The sequence below is a fragment of the Lathyrus oleraceus genome, chromosome 1 (assembly GCF_024323335.1).
Source record: "Lathyrus oleraceus cultivar Zhongwan6 chromosome 1, CAAS_Psat_ZW6_1.0, whole genome shotgun sequence".
Taxonomy (NCBI): Eukaryota; Viridiplantae; Streptophyta; class Magnoliopsida; order Fabales; family Fabaceae; genus Lathyrus; species Lathyrus oleraceus.
In genome coordinates, this window is record NC_066579.1 from 117,739,509 (window position 1) to 117,760,523 (window position 21,015).

At 40.0% G+C, this 21,015-nt stretch overlaps 1 protein-coding gene across 1 annotated transcript; it reads left to right on the forward strand.

Moving 5' to 3' along the window:
• The first annotated feature begins 3,163 nt into the window (after positions 1-3,163).
• On the forward strand, positions 3,164-3,601 carry LOC127094850 (uncharacterized). The gene has a single exon (XM_051033626.1). It carries the CDS (start codon positions 3,164-3,166, stop codon positions 3,599-3,601), a length of 438 nt encoding a protein of 145 aa, XP_050889583.1.
• Positions 3,602-21,015: the final 17,414 nt, after the last annotated feature.

The window sequence follows — 21,015 nt, forward strand, 5'->3', positions numbered from 1 at the left end:
TTTTATACTTTGGTTTGTGTTTTATTGTGAATTCCAGGGTCTAATGAGCATCCAAGACAAGAGGGATCAAAGGCAATCAAAATGGAGCGAAAATGGTATTTTGGGAAATTTCTCCGAAACAAAGTCAGGGGGCTGCTACGATCACCCATAGCAACATAGACCTCAAACCTCCTCATTTGTTGATTTTTAGAGCACAAAGGCATTAACCTGCTACGACCACCTGTAGCAGGGAGGCGAGAGAAAGTCCAAGTTTTTGTTTTTCATCCATAAATGGAAAGATTTCCTCTTAATTATGGCTCTTAGGCCCGATTGCATCTGAATCAAATCTGAATATTTTGCATTGAACCAAGGATATTTTGAACTTTTATTTTCCCCCTATAAAACTCATAGCCTATTATGAGTTTAGAGTTCCCAACTTTTGTATTTTTCTCCTAGTTTCAAGTTTCTATTTTTCTTTGTTACTCAAGTCTCCAAGGGAGAAATTTGTGGAGTAATGTTTATAATTCAATTCAGGTTTTCTATTCATTCTCTTTATTATTCATCTGTTTTGTTTGATTAATATGAGTTTGATGATGAATATCTCTGTGGTTGCGTTTACCCTTACCATGAGTGAGTAGTTTCCTAGGGACTAGGGGTTATGGGGATTGTTTCATGACATATCGTATGATCCGTTACTATCAATTGCAAGAATTATAATTAAGCTTATTTTATAATCTGAGTGCATACATTCCAACTTCGTTACGAAAGTAAGTAGTTCTCAGGTATCGACTATAGCCTAAAAGGATATGTGTCGATATCGGAGCATATATTTTTAAACAACCTAATTCGGACAATGAGAAAGCCGACAAATGAATTTGAGAAAACATATAGCTAGGCAAAAGTAATGACTCATCGAATAATAATCCAGACGATGCAAAATCCAACAAATTATTCTTCAATGATAGGGGCAATATGCTAACGAAAGCAGGCATCACCCAATTTTATCTATTTTATACAATTTATGCAAAAGACTCGCAATAGATGTGAAAAAGGATCGTATGATTGTGTTAGAAACATGAGTCGTAACCCTGGGTCCTGTTTGCCATAATTTGATATTTAAGTGATTTTTCTTCTATTTCTATTTAATTGCTTTCTCTTTCAAGTTATTTACTGAAAACTCTCATTTTAATTTCTCTAGATATACATCGATTGAATAAGAATTAGATACTTAAACCATTGGTGATTATTATTTGATATCTATTTTATTACTTCGCAACAGCCGTGCACTTGCGGTTGGATCAAGTTTTTGGCGCTGATGTCAGGGACCAATTACATTTTATATAGAGTTTTTGTTTGATCATCATATATACTAGATATTATTTTTATACTTGTTTTATTGTGTTTGTTTGATATGGTTCTCGCTGCTCTTGTATGCGTATAACTCGTTATGTTGATAGCTTAGTTGAGTCTGTTGACGAAATCGAGCGTTTCTTACTCGAGAGACGCTGAAATATTCGATTAGAAGCTATGGACAATCCGGTGGATACTAATCCCCTTAAGGATTATGCTATTCCCACCGAAGAGGAACCACATTGTATTATTGTGCACCAGATGACCGCGTCTCATACTTTTGAACTAAAACCTCCCTTGATCGGTATGGTGCAACAAAACCAATTTGTTGGTTTACCTTCGAAAGATCCTAACCTTCACCTGTCTATTTTTGTTGATAATTGTGGTACCTTTAAGGAAAATGGTGTTGACCAAAACTCCATTCACCTTCATTTATTTCCCTTTTCTTTAAGAGACTGCGTGCGGGCTTGGCTCCAACCCTTGCCAACCAATTCTATTACTTCATGGACCCAATTGAAAGCAACCTTTCTAACGCAGTACTTTCTACCAAGTAAAATGGCCCAAGTTAGGAATGAGATCAATAAATTTAGGTAAGAAGAAGGAGAATCCTTGTTTGACGCATGAGAGCATTATAAATATTTACTAATACTTTTCCATTTCCATGGGCTTGAGAAGTTGATGATTATCCATAATTTTTACAATGATCTCCTTTACTCAACAAGGATGACTTTTGACGCGGCTACCGATGGATCCGTAATGAATAGTCCTCAAGATGTAGCCTACAAATTGTGAGAAGAGATGTCCAAAAACCATTACTAATGGGGAAGTGTGCGACAAGTCGCCACTAAGTCTACTCCAAAAACCGGTGGTATGTATGAGGTTAATGTGTTTTATCACATGAACACTAAGGTGGATGCTCTTTATCAACAAATAGATAGTCTAAGCATTGCACCTTCCACACCTACTATTCCATCCCACATTGTTTGGGTTTCCCCGCCATACTCTACTGTGAGATATGCGGAGTTAATGGGCATATCGATAGAGATTCTCAAATAATCCTCACAAGATGATCCACCCAAGAGAATTCTAACTTTATGAGCAATAACCATATGAACAACCCTTACTCTAACACCTACAATCTGAGGTGGCGTGATCAACTCCAACTTCTCTTATAGGAACAACAATACCCAGCGAGCCATGGGATATTCGGGTTTCCAAAAAGCTACATAACCCGAGCCTAAGAAGTCTAATCTTGAACTTATGATGGAAAATTTCATTTTAGCACAATCCCGTCAAAATGATGAGTTTAGAAATCAAAACCTCCTCACCAATGAGGCACTTAGGTAATTCAACACTAAGATTTATAATGTTGCCACTCATACCAAGATTTTTGAGGCTCAAATCTCCCAAGTGGCACAATAAAAAGCCACTTCTTCGTTCCTCCCGGATCATTTCAGGGGCATCCCAAACAAAATTCTAAGGGACATTTGAATGTCGTGACAACCCGCAGTGGTAAGGAAGTTGGTAGTTCTAGTTCAAAAGAGATATAGGTTGAAGTTAGTGTGCTAACACCTTTTGAAAAGGAGGTTGTTAAAGAGGTTGAGAAGGAATAACCCTATGTTGCTCCTCCTGCCTACAAACCTATTGTTCCTTTCCCATAAAGGCTTGTGAAAGCCAAAGTGGAGGCCCAATTCAAAAAGTTCATGGTACTTCTCAAGAAGATCCACCTCAACGTGCCTTTCACCAAGGAGCTAACCAAAATGCCCTAATATGCCAAGTTCTTAAAAGGGATCCTTTCCAATGAAATAAATCTAGAGTACTATGAAACCGTGCCATGGACCTTGATAGTAGTGTCGTTATTCAAAACATGGTGATCCCTAAGCTCAAAGATCTAGGAAGTTTCTCTATCCCTTGTCATATAAGTACCATGAACTTTGATAGATTTCTATGTGATTTAGGAGCTAGTGTTAGCCTAATACCTTTGTCGGTGTGTAAGAAGTTGGATATAGAGGACATGAAACCTACCAACGTGTCTTTGAAACTTGCCGATAGATCATTCGAGTATCCTATAGTTTTGCTAGAAGATGTCATGGTGAGAGTGGGAGAGTGTTATGTTTCGGTGGAATTTGTGATAATGGACATCAGTGAATATTTTCAAATACCTATAATTTTAGGAAGGCCTTTCTTAGCTACGGCAGGGGCCATCATAGATTTCAAGAGAGGGAAGTTGACCTTTGATGTAGGTGATGGGAAAATTAAATTCATTTTATAAAAACTATTTAGGAACCCTTATTTAAGGGAATATTGTTATTTGGTTGATTTTTCGAGTGGTTGTGTTCATGAGAACGCACCAGATCCCCCCCCCCCCCCCCACCTGATCGCTAAGTTAGAGGAGAGTTTACTTGAGGGGTACTAAGGTTGAGAAAGTTGATACCAAAGCTAAAGGTTTTTAATAATTCTTAGGGGAAAATTCTATCCCACTAACCAAGGCCTTGATATGTATTTTAAGGAAGATAGTAAGCCTAAGGACAATAAGGCTCGTCTAAGGCCAAATACGAATGAGTCTAAGGAGATGAAGAAAGTGAAAGAGAAAGTCCGAGAAAAACTAGACCAAAAGTATGAGCCTCCCCACCTAAGGAATAGAAAATAAGAATTTTGTATGGCATGGATGTCTAGAGTTAATTGGTTCCCTTCAATGGCTAAGGGACATGTTAAAGATTCTAATTTGAAGGAGGCACCCTCTTGAGTTGAAGGTGTAGACAGTCGAGCTCAACGACCTTAAACAAAGTGCTTAGTGGGAGGAAACCCATGTTTTTTTCGCACTAACTTGTTTCTTTTTATTGGTTTCTTTTTCAGTAAATAAAAATGTTGCAAGAACGAAGCCGGGTAAGTGCCGAATTGTTGGAAAAAGTTGAGAAAAACTAATTGTGGAATCAGGCCCGGAAGAAACCTCCAAGAGCCCAAGAAACCAAAATTTCCCATAGAAACTCAATTACCTACTATGGACACCAATATCTATTTCTACGGGCCATAACAAGCCCATCCCAAAACCATAAATCCAACTAATATTTTGCCTAGGGAACCTGCACCATGCTACGGGCGGCAGTAATAGCGCATTCAAAGGGAAATTTTGAAAATTTTAATTTGTTTAATTTTAAATCTTTTCTTGGGACCCACACACCTTAAATCACACCAATCATCATCCAACAATTCTTTTTAAATACACCAAATCATAATTTTAACCCATCATTACCACACTTATTCTCTTTCCAAATCTCTCACCTTCTCCAAATTATCTCAACTTTTCTCTAAACCTTCCCAAAAACTCCATTAACCTTCATCACAAAGCTTCAAGCTTTAGCTTTATACTACCACTAACCATCACACCACCTTCGTAAAACCTTCTCCATTCATCATCTCAAGCCTACTTCCAAGCATAAATCCTCAAAATCATTCACTTTAAATTTTCTCAAAAAGCTTCATTCATCAATGGCACCAAAGAGAGCCAACAAGGGAAAGCAAGTGGGGTAGTCCTCAAGACCTTGCAAGAGGAGAAGATCTCATTCATCAAATCCCAACAACATCATCTTTAAGGATGACTCAAAAGTAAAGCGCTACACAGTGCTCATTAAGACAAGGATCACTCCGCCGAGGTATGTTTGTGAGAACACCCTTACTACTCTTGGTTTGAAAGTGGAAATAGATAGGATGTTCCATTCAATCGGTCTACTAGAATTCATGGAAAAAGAGGCACCTACCTTTGAACGCATTAATCTTGAGTTCCTTAGCACCTTAGATTTTAAGTTGAAAAGGAATTATATCGATGGAATGAGGTCCTATTATGATACTCTCAAATTCCGGTTGTTTAACCAAAACCATGAGCTTAATGTAGAAGAATTGGTGTGTATCCTCCAATTGCCCATCTATGGCCTTGGTGATGTCCCGAAGGAGTTTGATTCCACTAAATTTTAGTTTTCTATTTCTGGTGATACCTACTATACGCTGCGGGGGCCAAGGCCTCCCTAATTTAAAACCCATGCTTCCGGTATGCATAAAAGGCGCTTGCCTAGACCTTGTTCAGATGAGGTGATAATACTAGATTTGCTACCCAAAAAGAGATATTTTTATGCATTTCATAGCCAATAATGAAATTGTTAATGTCACCACCTTTGCAGCTAATTATTTGGGCAAGGTTTCTAGAGCGGCTACCAGAGACATTTCGATAGGGGATATGATTACCCAAATCATTGAATACCTTGGTTTTGAGTTTAACCTGTCCGAGGATGTTGTTGTCGAAGGAGAGAGTAAAATTGACATGGAAGCCCTTGTTTATCAAGGGATGATTTACATGGACAGGAACACCTATATGGTTATCGTCCAAAAGAAGTTTGTTCTTGACTTGCCTAATCCAAGAAAGATAAGAATTGACATTCCGAGTAATATGTGTAACACCTCAAAATTTGTCCTCCTCTCTTGGGACTAGCTTAGCATATTGCATATCATTTTGTAGGTCATTAGGCATTGCATATTTGCATATCATGTGGTTACATGGAACAAGTCATCCTCTTAAGTCTTGATCAGAAGATAAAGAGGTTAAGAGATGCAAGCTAGGGTTTCATTGGATTGATCATTGACCATCTGAAGATGTGTGATTCAAATTAGGGTTTCTTGGTCGTCAAGGAGATTGAGCTTCATCTTGGTTGAAATGATACATCATCATCATCATGGTTTTATCATCACCAAGAGATTCCTTATGCTTGATCATATTCCTTGAGATTAGGGTTTTGGCCACTGGTCAACCCTAATCATCTACATTGGTGCCAATCAGGGCTTGTGAAGAAGATGAGGTTTTCAATGGATATGGGGATCATCATATGATTATATTGAGCTTATGGAAGCTAGGGTTTCATCATTGAGCCATGGCATCAGGAGTTTGAGGCTCAAGTTCATCAGTCAAGCTGAAATTCATCTATCAGTCAGAAAAAGTCAACTGTGGTCAATTGTGCCTGAATTGATGGATTTGGAGGTGGGAGAGGGTTAGAGACACTTCATTCATGTCCAAACAAGTTTCATTTGACATTTCAAACATCAAGAATGAAGAAAATAAAGTCAGATGGAAACTTTCCAAAAATAGAAAGTGACTTGTAATTGAAAATTGCCAAAAATGGAAAGTTTTTCTCCTCAAAATTACGTGTCCAAAAATATTTCAAATGAAATTTTGTTCAACATGAAAGTTGTAGATCTTTCTCTCACCTTTCCAAAAAGTCAAGGAACATGAATTTCTCATGTGTGGTTGGCAAGTTATGGATTGATCATTGTCCAAAAAAGTTGAACTTCAAAGTGGCATAACTTTTGATTCACAAGGCCAAATTGAGTGAGGTTTTTTGAGCAAACTCCATTTGACATGAGCTATCATAATCCATCATTACATTTCACCAAAACTCATCACACAAAAAGTCCATTTTTCAAGTGGACTTAATTTGAAAAATGGAGGGAAAAAGTGCATTTTGAGAAATATTCATTGTTTTCACATGATTCCTTTTGCACTAGCTCACAAATGCCATTTGAAACTTGCTCAAACCAGAAAATTCCACTGTTACATTGCATTGCACATGTGTGGGTGAATTGACCAAATTGCCATTTAGCATGAAATTGCATTTTCACTAATTCATTGCATTTTCACTAATCATGATTACTAACATCATTAACATCACATATATAAACATAATCCTAACTGTCTTTTGATTAACCATAACAGAATTTCAGATCTAGATCCAAAATTGCACAATTCTCTCAACTTTTCATCTTCACTTTTCTTGCAATTTCTTCACAAACCTAGCCAAATTCTTCATTGCTTCATCATCTACAATCATTGAAGAAGCTTTTGGAAGCAAAATCTTGAAGAATTCAAGCAAAATCATGGACTGTTAAAGTGAGGTGCAACAATGGCAAATGGAGATTTCATCAAGATCGTGCGTTATTGAGCCAAGGCCTTGCATCCATTCACTTCTACTAGCATCATAGAACATCTGTTTTTGCTTTTGGAGGCCTGAAACACGCAAATTCGCAACTGTCCTCAAATTAAGGTGAGTTTTCGACTTCAATGATTCATAAAATTGATTGATGATTTGGATAGATCTTGTTTAGTAGAGAATTCTGCAAGTTGAATCATTAATTTTCGTTGAGAAATGAGAGAGTTATGTTGATTTGAACTTTCATGCATGATTATGTTTTGGATCGATCAGGTTAAATTAGGATGAATTAGGCTTAATGAATGTGATATTGTTGATGTACATTAGGAGAGCTTTCCAATGATATATGGTTTGTTGATTTTGGTGAGGATTTGTTCTTGAGTGTTTGAATGTATGAACACGCGTATGAATGTGGTGAAATTTTCCAGAAAACCGCCTTGGATCTTCAGTTCCGCGTTTCAGCATGTGTTTGGTGTTAGTGCTACAGTGGCGCGCTACTTTTTCAAAATAAACTACTGTAGCGCTTCGATTCTCCACCACGGCATTTCCATTTTGGCATTTGCATTTTTTCTTCATATGCTATACATGATTTCACATGCCATTTCACATCATTTTTTAATTTTTCTTCCAATTGAAAAAATCATATCTCACATAATACTTGTCCAAATTAACTGAAATTTTTTTCACCATGATCCTTGTAATCTCTAGTATTTTTTGGTGATTTTTGTGGAAATTGTGCACGTGTGGTTTTTGGAATGGCCTAGGGTTTGTTTAGGTGTGTTCTTTCATGCACCTTGCTTGGCATTTTGATCATGAAATGATGATGCTTAACTGGATGGAGCTAAAATTTTGTATGCTTATTCTAGAGACATTAATGGATATTTTGGCTTTGAGTTTGCTATTTTATGATTCCTGGATTGTGAGATATGACATGATCATTAGAGGTGTGACAATTTGTGTCACACCATTTCTTGCTTAACTTCTTGATTTTTGTTACTATGCCATATGAACTTTAATTGAGCTGAAATTTTGCATGTTGATATTTCTGGATGTTAAGCTCACATGTGAAGTTTTCTGGAATTTTTGGATGTGTTTCCAATTTGATTGAGAATTTCCTTTCTTTTTGACCAAATGTGGACCTTTTGTGAGTCATGATTTTAATTGGTTTGTGAAATTCTGGATATGCATTGGATGGACTTGAAATTTTTTGGAGTGATTATAGACACATTAAAGTTTGTCATGGTTTTGGTTTGGTGCATTTATCCTGTTCTTACACTGTTTTATGCTTGCTTGAAGTTGATACATGATATTGTGCCTTGTTTGGACTTGTATGAGCATGCTTTAACTTGATGAATTTAATTGACTTGCTTCCCATTGTCCAATTGGCGTTAAATTTGGTATGTAGATCATGTTGTTAATTCTGTTTAGCTGTGAATTGTTTGGGGATTTATTGAATTGTTTTGGATTGAGTTTGAATTGATTCATTCTGTTTGGTCCAATGAGGTTCTAAATTGCATGCTTTGTACTATTTGCTCCATGAAATGATAATGATTGATGATTTGAACATGAGACCAATTGGATTTGTTTTTAATTTGATTGAACTTGATTTTGGATAAGTTTCATGTTCTGTTTTGAGCTGAAAAAAAGATCAAACGGTCAGGTGGAATAATGATTGCCAAGGGGCATTGAAAAATAAAAGAATAAGTTGCAGGAACCTCTGACTCTGATGCTTCCCATGGAAGGAACAATTGTTAATCTGGTACTTGACAGCCCTCGAGGGGTCTATGGGGTGTGTATTGGGGGCAGCATGACGATTCTTGTCGAAAAGAGCATGCAATTTACCTTAGCAAAAAGTTTATCGACTGTGAAACAATACATTCACTGTTCGAGAAAACTTGATGTACTTTGGCATAGGCTGCTCGCCGACTGAGACAGTATATGCTGGTTCATACCACTTTGTGGATTTCCAAGATGGATCCGATCAGGTATGTATTTGGGAAGCCAATATTAAAAAGCCAGCATTGACCGGACGGGTTGCGAGGTGGCAGACGATTTTGACAGAATATGTTATTCAGCATACTTCTCAGAAAGCAACCAAGGGGAGTGTATTGTCTGATTACCTCGCCCAGCAACCTATTGGGGATTATCAACCGATGAAGTTTGAGTTCCCTGATGAGGACATCTCGAGGTGCTCATATCGAAAGATTCTGAGGAACCGATCCCGGAGGAGGGGCCTGACCCTGAATCCGAACGGATTCTGATGTCTGATGGGGTTAATATGAAGGAGTTAGTGCCGTTTTGGTTGCACCAAAAGGATCCCACGTTCCTTTTTGCTACCCGACTAGCATTTGAATGCACCGGCAGTGTGATTGAGTATGAAGCTGGTATCCTGGGTATCGAACGTCGATGCGTGCATCTGCTGGGGCAACGCTTTTCTCACTCGTATAAGAAGGAATCGATGCTGCCACCGGTTGAGGTCCAGATTCCTTCTTTGAGAGTCCTGATGGACGTGAAATTGCAAGAGGCTGAATGGGTAAGGACCCGGTACGAAGAGTTAAGCCTGATTGAAGAAAAGAGGCTGGCAGCCATCTGTCATGGGCAGTTAGCAATGGATGAAGCGTGCTTTTGATAGAAAGGTACGACCTCGGGTATATCACGTAGGTGATATGGTGTTGAAAAGGATCCTTCCTCCTTAAAACGATCGAAGGGGCAAATGGACACCCAATTATGAAGGTCCATTCGTGGTCAAGAAGGTTTTCTCTGGTGGAGCCTTGTTGCTGATGACCATGGATGGCGAGGATTTTCCATCCCCTGTGAATGCGAACGCAGTTAAAAAATACTTCGTATAAAGAGACCCGCTGGACGAAAAGAATAAAATAGTCCAGGCAAAAAAGGGGCATCCCGGCGAACCAAAAACAGAAAGAAAGGTTCGGGCAAAAATTAGGGATAAAAAGAAAAACTGTACACCCGGCGAGTCGAAAACCTGAAAAGGCGACTTGGGCAAAAATGGGTATCCCGGTGGACTGAAAACCCGAAAGGGCGGTCCAGGCAAAAGAGGGATTGAAACGAACAACTGCGTCTGGCATGATCGTTTGCGCTTTGGTTAAGGAAGCATGGATAATACCCGGTGGGGATCAATCGGAATCGTCTTGTTCAGAAGGCAGAAAGCACGGAGAGTCTGAGGACATATGGGGTGTAACCGAGTTGGAACTCGATGAGATCACGGGTTTCACATTGCCATTAGGATAGATTTTTCCTTTTGTGCGCAATTACCTCTTTTCAGGAATTGCTTCCTTTGTATTGCTCATTTGAGCCACACTTTTTCAATCAATAAAATGCATATTCAGTCAAATAATTTTGTTTTTGTTTTTCATTACCGCTTTGATTGCAAAAACATCTGATTATTTTTGATAAAGAATCTTGCATTTTAAGACATACAGGTCCCTTCCAATGCATGCTTATAAGATTGAGGCTTGAAATCTTATTCGGAATGTTGAGTGACTCAAGTGTTGAAATCTTGACACGCCTGGGGCACGGTTTTATCTAACGATCTCTTTTGCAGGTACTGTTAGGTATTTTCCCTCACTTGCAGGTTGTGATGTGGAAGCTTTTGACGAAACAGTTCCCATGGAGTCCAATCAGGGACGAGTGAATAGAAGAACGGTGAAAAGACGACGAGACGTACGACGATCCTTGGAATCAATCAAGAAGACTCTTCAAAGTCTGAAGATTGAAAAGTTTGTATAAATCCCAGGAGTTTTCTTTCCGTCGAGTACGGAACAGTGGGGAATACAAGATGATGGAGCAGAAAAGGTCCAGACGAGTCTGAGAGTTCTCAAAATTGGAAAGATGACAATGGATTTGAATGATGGATGAGGAATATCAATAGTTCGACGAGTCGACGGGTGTTCAGTACCAGACTGTCCTCCTCCCCAAGCAGAGGCGGAATGACTAATTCCCCAGCAGATCCAAGGACTATGGATTCCCTAGCAGGGTCAGGATGGTGATCCCCAGCAGGTTTTAGATCAATGCTTCCCCAGTCGCCAGGGTTGAAGGTTGTTGTTTCCCAGCGGAGGTATCTGTGGTTGGTGGGTTCCCAAGCGGAGTCGGGATTTATATCCCCAGCAAGTCAAAAAACCGTTGTATCCCCACAGAGTGCGTGGTGATTTCTTCCCCAGTGAAGTCCCCAAACGGATTGGGTGCAGAGGGGATTATTCAGCAAGGGTTGCCTATTTCCCAGCAGCAGTGCTATTTCCCCCGCGGGGTGGAGATGGAGCAATGGCGAGTTCCTCAGCAGAGTGCCTCGAGCTCCGCAGAAGAGTCCCTTAAAGGGGATGCTTTTTTATGCATGCATCATTTAGGAGATCATAGCATATTGCATAATAAATTGCGTAGCATTTCCATAATTATGGAGCATTACGCTGAAAAAATATCATGCATCATCATTGCAAGCATCAGCTAGTCTCAAGCCGAGGTCGGTGTTTGAGATTTATGTTTCGCCAGTGGGTGAAGGTGTTACTCAAGCCGTGGTTACCGTTTGAGAGGTGGTTTCGCTGGTTGGAAGATCAACATCAGCATTGCAAGCATAAGTTAACCCCAAGCCGTGGTTACCATCCAAGAATGGGTTTTGCCGGTCAGTGAAGATAATACTCCGAGGAGTTCGGCATTGTGACGTTGGGTCAATGGTATTCCCCCCAGTAGCGCGATATTGGAGGAAGATTTCTGTCGTGCGAGACGGAAGTTTGAAGATGTTACTCTGAGGAGTTCAGTATCCTTGCGATACCAGTAAGTGTCGTGTAGATCCCCGTAAGGTCGAGTTTTCTTTGGTGTCAAGTAAACATCATTGTTCGATGTCCAGTAAATGTCGAGTTATTTCCCAGTCATCAGTATATGTCTGGTCGAGTTTTCCTTGGTGTCAGTAAAACATCATTGTTCGATGTCCAGTAAACGTCGAGTTTCCTCCCAGTCATCAGTTAACGTCTGGTCGAGTTTTCTTTGGTGTCAAGTAAACGTCATTGTCCGATGTCCAGTAAACGTCGAGTTTCCTCCCGGTCATTGGTTAATGTTTGGTCGAGTTTTCTTTGGTGTCAGTTAAACATCATTGTTCGATGTCCAGTAAACGTCGAGTTTCCTCCCGGTCATTGGTTAATGTCTGGTCGAGCTTTCTTTGGTGTCAAGTAAACATCATTGTTCGATGTCCAGTAAACGTCGAGTTCCTCCCAGTCATCAGTTAATGTCTGGTCGAGTTTTTATTTGGTGTCAAGTAAACATCATTGTTCGATGTCCAGTAAACGTCGAGTTTCCTCCCGGTCATTGGTTAATGTCTGGTCGAGTTTTCTTTGGTGTCAAGTAAACATCATTGTTCGATGTCGAGTAAACGTCGAGTTATTTCCCAGTCATCAGTATATGTCTGGTCGAGTTTTCTTTGGTGTCAATAAACATCATTGTTCGATGTCCAGTAAACGTCGAGTTCCTCCTAGTCATTGGTTAATGTCTGGTCGAGTTTTCTTTGGTGTCAGTAAACATCATTGTTCGATGTCCAGTAAACGTCGAGTTCCTCCTAGTCATTAGTTAATGTCTGGTCGAGCTTTCTTTGGTGTCAGGTAAACATCATTGTTCGATGTCCAGTAAACGTCGAGTTCCTCCCAGTCATCAGTTAATGTCTGGTCGAGTTTTTCTTTGGTGTCAAGTAAACATCATTGTTCGATGTCCAGTAAACGTCGAGTTTCCTCCTGGTCATTGGTTAATGTCTGGTCGAGTTTTCTTTGGTGTCAAGTAAACATCATTGTTCGATGTCCAGTAAATGTCGAGTTTCCTCCCGGTCATTGGTATATGTCTGGTCGAGTTTTTCTTGGGTGTCAAGTAAACATCATTGTTCGATGTCCAGTAAACGTCGAGTTTCCTCCCAGTCATCAGTAAGTGTCTGGTCGAGTTTTCTTTGGTGTCAAGTAAACATCATTGTTCGATGTCCAGTAAACGTCGAGTTTCCTCCCAGTCATCAGTAAGTGTCTGGTCGAGTTTTCTTTGGTGTCAGTAAACATCATTGTTCGATGTCCAGTAAACGTCGAGTTTCTTCCCAGTCATCAGTCAGTGTCTGGTTGAAGGTGTTACTCTGAGGAGTTTAGCATCATGACGTCAGATCAGCAATGTTCCCCAGTAGTGCGATACTGGAGGAAATTTTTCCGTCGGGCGGAGATGGAAATAAAATCAAAGGACGTTACGCGATCAACGCGACAACCGGGGTTCAAACAGAGAGAGGGAAATGTTGAGGCATTTTCTGGAGATCGGGGTTCAAATGGAGAAAAGGAAATGTTGAGACATTTTCTGGAGAGCGGGGTCCAAATGGAGATTGGAGTTGAAGATTATATCCGGGATGAGGTCCGCAGGATTATCTTCTGTTCATGTGTCACCTTAGACTTTGGCTGAGGCCAATGGAGGTCGTTATGGGTGTCTTCTGAGGAAGAGATGCACATGTTACCTTCCTCTTGTGAAGGTGTACCCTCTGATATGTCGCCCTCATAGTGGTGTTTGGTGTTATTTCCGACGTTGCCAGCGGAATTATCACAAGAAAGTGGAGAACGGGGTTCAAATGGAGAAAGGGAAATGTTGAGGCATTTTCTGGAGAGCGGGGTTCAAATGGAGAAAGGGAAATGTTGCGGCATTTTCTGGAGAACGGGGTTCACAATGGCGATCACAAGTTATCGTCAGGCGACGGGGGTTCGAATGGAGAATGGGGTTCATTATTTTGGCAAATAAGATGTCGGGGTTCAAATGCAGTGATCCGGGATCATTTGCGCGAAAGGAAAATTTTGGGGTTAAAAAAAAACGAAAAAAGAGAAAATTTTCGGGGTTCAAGAAAAGCATCAAAAAGAGATCACAATCCCCAGCGGATATGTGGTGTTCAGGCCATGGTTATCCCTGCGTTACCATTTATTTTGGTATCCAGGTCGACGTTTCTGTTTCGGTATTCAGGCCGACTTTCTCCGTACCAGACGGATGTTTCTTCTTTCAAGATTGTTTCTTTGTCGATGCTGACAGGCATTGTTAATTATTTTCCCATCGGAGTGCAAATTGTTCGTCTATTCTGGGTATTCAATTACTCTTCATCTTGATCATCTGAAAGCCGAGGCTGTTCATATCGACAGGTTCACAGTGGATTGAATAGGGGCAGCTGTAACACCTCAAAATTTGCCCTCCTCTCTTGGGACTAGATTAGCATATTGCATATCATTTTGTAGGTCATTAGGCATTGCATATTTGCATATCATGTGGTTACATGGAACAAGTCATCCTCTTAAGTCTTGATCAGAAGATAAAGAGGTTAAGAGATGCAAGCTAGGGTTTCATTGGATTGATCATTGACCATCTGAGGATGTGTGATTCAAATTAGGGTTTCTTGGTCGTCAAGGAGATTGAGCTTCATCTTGGTTGAAATGATACATCATCATCATCATGGTTTTATCATCACCAAGAGATTCCTTATGCTTGATCATATTCCTTGAGATTAGGGTTTTGGCCACTAGTCAACCCTAATCATCTGCATTGGTGCCAATCAGGGCTTGTGAAGAAGATGAGGTTTTCAATGGATATGGGGATCATCATATGATTATATTGAGCTTATGGAAGCTAGGGTTTCATCATTGAGCCATGGCATCAGGAGTTTGAGGCTCAAGTTCATCAGTCAAGCTGAAATTCATCTATCAGTCAGAAAAAGTCAATTGTGGTCAACTGTGCCTGAATTGATGGATTTGGAGGTGGGAGAGGGTTAGAGACACTTCATTCATGTCCAAACAAGTTTCATTTGACATTTCAAACATCAAGAATGAAGAAAATAAAGTCAGATGGAAACTTTCCAAAAATAGAAAGTGACTTGTAATTGAAAATTGCCAAAAATGGAAAGTTTTTCTCCTCAAAATTACGTGTCCAAAAATGTTTCAAATGAAATTTTGTTCAACATGAAAGTTGTAGATCTTTCTCTCACCTTTCCAAAAAGTCCAAGAACATGAATTTCTCATGTGTGGTTGGCAAGTTATGGATTGATCATTGTCCAAAACAGTTGAACTTCAAAGTGGCATAACTTTTGATTCACAAGGCCAAATTGAGTGAGGTTTTTTGAGCAAACTCCATTTGACATGAGCTATCATAATCCATCATTACATTTCACCAAAACTCATCACACAAAAAGTCCATTTTTCAAGTGGACTTAATTTGAAAAATGGAGGGAAAAAGTGCATTTTGAGAAATATTCATTGTTTTCACATGATTCCTTTTGCACTAGCTCACAAATGCCATTTGAAACTTGCTCAAACCAGAAAATTCCACTGTTACATTGCATTGCACATGTGTGGGTGAATTGACCAAATTGCCATTTAGCATGAAATTGCATTTTCACTAATTCATTGCATTTTCACTAATCATGATTACTAACATCATTAACATCACATATATAAACATAATCCTAACTGTCTTTTGATTAACCATAACAGAATTTCAGATCTAGATCCAAAATTGCACAATTCTCTCAACTTTTCATCTTCACTTTTCTTGCAATTTCTTCACAAACCTAGCCAAATTCTTCATTGCTTCATCATCTACAATCATTGAAGAAGCTTTTGGAAGCAAAATCTTGAAGAATTTGAGCAAAATCATGGACTGTTAAAGTGAGGTGCAACAATGGCAAATGGAGATTTCATCAAGATCGTGCGTTATTGAGCCAAGGCCTTGCATCCATTCACTTCTACTAGCATCATAGAACATCTGTTTTTGCTTTTGGAGGCCTGAAACACGCAAATTCGCAACTGTCCTCAAATTAAGGTGAGTTTTCGACTTCAATGATTCATAAAATTGATTGATGATTTGGATAGATCTTGTTTAGTAGAGAATTCTGCAAGTTGAATCATTAATTTTCGTTGAGAAATGAGAGAGTTATGTTGATTTGAACTTTCATGCATGATTATGTTTTGGATCGATCAGGTTAAATTAGGATGAATTAGGCTTAATGAATGTGATATTGTTGATGTACATTAGGAGAGCTTTCCAATGATATATGGTTTGTTGATTTTGGTGAGGATTTGTTCTTGAGTGTTTGAATGTATGAACACGCGTATGAATGTGGTGAAATTTTCCAGAAAACCGCCTTGGATCTTCAGTTCCGCGTTTCAGCATGTGTTTGGTGTTAGTGCTACAGTGGCGCGCTACTTTTTCAAAATAAACTACTGTAGCGCTTCGATTCTCCACCACGGCATTTCCATTTTGGCATTTGCATTTTTTCTTCATATGCTATACATGATTTCACATGCCATTTCACATCATTTTTTAATTTTTCTTCCAATTGAAAAAATCATATCTCACATAATACTTGTCCAAATTAACTGAAATTTTTTTTCACCATGATCCTTGTAATCTCTAGTATTTTTTGGTGATTTTTGTGGAAATTGTGCACGTGTGGTTTTTGGAATGGCCTAGGGTTTGTTTAGGTGTGTTCTTTCATGCACCTTGCTTGGCATTTTGATCATGAAATGATGATGCTTAACTGGATGGAGCTAAAATTTTGTATGCTTATTCTAGAGACATTAATGGATATTTTGGCTTTGAGTTTGCTATTTTATGATTCCTGGATTGTGAGATATGACATGATCATTAGAGGTGTGACAATTTGTGTCACACCATTTCTTGCTTAACTTCTTGATTTTTGTTACTATGCCATATGAACTTTAAATGAGCTGAAATTTTGCATGTTGATATTTCTGGATGTTAAGCTCACATGTGAAGTTTTCTGGAATTTTTGGATGTGTTTCCAATTTGATTGAGAATTTCCTTTCTTTTTGACCAAATGTGGACCTTTTGTGAGTCATGATTTTAATTGGTTTGTGAAATTCTGGATATGCATTGGATGGACTTGAAATTTTTTGGAGTGATTATAGACACATTAAAGTTTGTCATGGTTTTGGTTTGGTGCATTTATCCTGTTCTTACACTGTTTTATGCTTGCTTGAAGTTGATACATGATATTGTGCCTTGTTTGGACTTGTATGAGCATGCTTTAACTTGATGAATTTAATTGACTTGCTTCCCATTGTCCAATTGGCCTTAAATTTGGTATGTAGATCATGTTGTTAATTCTGTTTAGTTGTGAATTGTTTGGGGATTTATTGAATTGTTTTGGATTGAGTTTGAATTGATTCATTCTGTTTGGTCCAATGAGGTTCTAAATTGCATGCTTTGTACTATTTGCTCCATGAAATGATAATGATTGATGATTTGAACATGAGACCAATTGGATTTGTTTTTAATTTGATTGGACTTGATTTTGGATAAGTTTCATGTTCTGTTTTGAAATATTTCTCCTCCTTTGACCCTAAGCTTTGTCCTAGGGTTTGCTTCTCATGTTTGAGTTTATTTTCAGGACAAAAGGCAAATGGAATGGAGGAATTAATACACTTGGCTTGAGTTGTTTCTTTTGATTGATGTTGATTAACATTAAGTTTGTTTTGTAGGTGGTTTCTAATTCATTTGTGTTGAGCATTGGCTTATGCTTTGCTTGATGCATTGCTTATGTACAGTTAACTGTTGACTTTTAGTTTGTCTGTTTGACTATTTAAGCTGAGTACTGATTATGTTAGATTGATTTCAGGTACCTTAGTTGCTATAGTTCATTTTGAACTTGCTTGTGCTGCTGCTTGGTTGTGTTAACCAATTGAGGTAGAATCACTAACTCCATGTAGTCTGGAAGACCTGGCCTGTTACTTGGCCAGGCACCTGTCTGAAGTCCTCCTTAAGAGGCAATATTTGTGCTTGTTTATTTTTGTCCCCAAGCAGGAAAAGACCTTTGTTGAGGCAATTGGCAGACGCAAGAGGTGTGTAGTCCACCTCCTGCTAATCTGTTGAGTCATCCCTTGGCTCACATTACATGTTGATGCCTTGTGGACCCTAACCCAAGATCCATGTACAGTTGTACAGTTGAGTCAGTGTCATAAGTGTAGAAGGGTTCCCATTTTCTGGACCCACACTTCTTTGTCTGAAGCTCTCCCTGGCCAGGGATAAGAACTGTGAGGCACACCCCTCACTCCCATTTCATCTGGCTTCACCTTGACTCTCAATGTCAAGGTTAAGAGCTAACATCACCTGATACAGTTGACTTGCTTTGGAAGTCTAACCCTTGTTTGAGCCACCTCTGTTTGGATATAGTGTGTGCTATTTGTGATTGTTTGCTTTGATTGCTTTGCCTGTTTAGGATTAGCTTGCTGCCTGTGCAAGTTAGGATAGAAACCATAACTTAGGGATGATATGCATGATAACATCTAGGCTCGAGTCCAGCTCCCTAGTAGTGTGTCTCCCTTTGTATCTGGTTAGGTTAGAATTTCTTTCCCGTTCAGGGGAACTACGTCGCCCTGATCCTCATACCAGATGAGGTACGTAGGCAGGAGACCGTGCGAGGTCTCTCCGGGCACTCTTTTTCTTTTTTGTGTGTGTTTGCTTGACAGTTACTAGGCTCGAGTGCCTGACTCCTTAGTAACTTGTTGTTTGTTTCTTCTTGTGTGTCAGGATATGGATGTAAGACCAGCGATTGGTTGTCCGTATCCTGAGTGTGTTTGTTTGGTTCGGAAGCCGATGTAAGCCCAGTGATTGGCGTTCGGGTTCCAAGTTTGCCTGTGTTTGTGTGTGTTTTGTTTGGCGTGCGTGAGCCGAACTACGGTAGCTCTGATTCTCGTCCTAGACGAGATACGTAGGCATAGGATGCGATATCCTAGCGAGCCCTCTTCCCCCTTCCTCCACCTGTGTTGTCTTCAGTGTGTGTGTGTGTGTGATGTTTGTTTTAACAACCTTTTCTTTCTTTTGAGCGTGGATCCCGTCGAGTACGACGGATGCGTAGGGGTGCTAATACCTTCCCTTCGCATAACCGACTCCCGATCCCATTCTCTTTGGTCGCGAGACCATGCTTTTTCCAGGTTTACTCTGAGCGTTTCCTTTCCCTCTTTGGGATAAATAACGCACGGTGGCGGCTCTGTGTTGTTTTGTTTCAGCCCGCCGGTTGTTTTTCGCGGATGCGACAGCTGGCGACTCTGCTGGGGAATAATACTGCAAGTTGACCTCTTGCTGGTCCATCTTCCCTAAGCGAGTCTCTCCTAGCGTTCTAGGATAGTTTAGGTTGCTTGTGCCGCTTTATTTATTGCATTTATTATTCTGATTATGTATATATTTGCATAAATGTTTGCATGCATCATACTATCATTTTGCTGTCCTCTGTACAGGTGGTTCCTTTGTTTGGGGTGGGTGTTCTGAGTGGGGCTAAAACCCAGGCCCGAGTATACACCTAGGATTAGTGTGGTCTCATGTTGCCTCCTTCATGTTAGGTCAACATGTGCTTGGCAATGTGATGTACCACAAGTCGGACGAGGTTCATTTGATAGTGCTCTTCCTTTGTGGGGTACTCCACTCTGGTTGAGTCACCTCATCTGAGCTATTGACTCTGGTGACCGATCTTTCCCGGATCTTTGGTTTAGACGATCTTAAGGGAGCTACAATGGCACACCCGAAAGGGCAAACCCATTGAGTATCTCTGCCCGATTATTGAGACTATTATCCGCCTTAGGATGACCTGATTAGAATTTACCTGTGAGGGGAGGGTGATTCTTACAGATGCATGTTCAGATGGTGACTTTGATGGTGACTAATGGTTCCGTTGATCAGAGTCCTATTTATAAGTCGGATTTATGGGCATTTATTTTTGAGACGCCGGAGTGTTGTCCGTGGTATTTATCAGTGGGGATCCGTTTATTTCAGGATTCCCCGGGCCGATTCAGAGATTGTCATGGTTATTTGCTCAGAGATTGTCTGGTGATGATGGTGATGTATCTTTCAGTTCCGTTTATTTCGGAACTCCCGAGTCGGACTTGTGTTTGCTCCGTACCTCAGATGGTTGTGATCAGTCAGAGGCCGTAACTCAGTGCAACAGATGTTCGGACGACTTGGAGGATGGCGCAGTGCATTGCATTCACGCATCAGCATCATTCTCATTTTGCATTCATCTGCATCAAACCTATGCCTAGCCATATGGGGAGTATTACTGATTAAGAATCTGGTTGAGAGACATCCTGATGTCAGAATGTTATTGTCGAAATTTTATCTGTCTCGATGAAACCAGGATCAAAAGATAGAAGCTTCCTCGTATGGATAGATGTTGCATTCATGCATATTAACCTGTTTGCTGTTTTGTAGGTGTCAGTATCTAACCGGTGCGCACAGCTTTTCCGCCCAGATACCCTTCCAGACTCAGCAAATCCGAACTGATGGATCCACCCAACGCCGATATTCTCGAACTAAAAGAGATGATGGGAGAGTTATTCAAGGTCGTGCAGGGGCTCGCCTTGGGGCAGAAAGCAATCGCCGAGAAGGTGGAGAAGATTGAAAAATGGCTGAGAATGGGTGAAACCCAGGGAGATGCTCTGTCGTCTGGAGTAAAGAAGCCCTCTGGCAATAGTCAGCTTAAGAAGGAGGGTGAATCAGGGGATGGGCATGCCAGAAGGGGTAAAGATCGTTATCACCCGTATGCTGCTGCATTGACGATTCCTGCTGGTAATTCATCGGTACGACAGCAACATCAACCACCTCAACAAAGAGCACAGAAAGCTGGATGCCAAGTGAGAGGAAAGGGGGTTGATCGTCATTTCGATAAACCACCCATGACGTATGCTCTTCTGTTGAAGAGGTTGAA

Bases quoted from the DNA above. Each gene is read 5' to 3' on its own strand.
- LOC127094850 (XM_051033626.1), top strand. From the start codon at position 3,164: ATGGACCTTGATAGTAGTGTCGTTATTCAAAACATGGTGATCCCTAAG.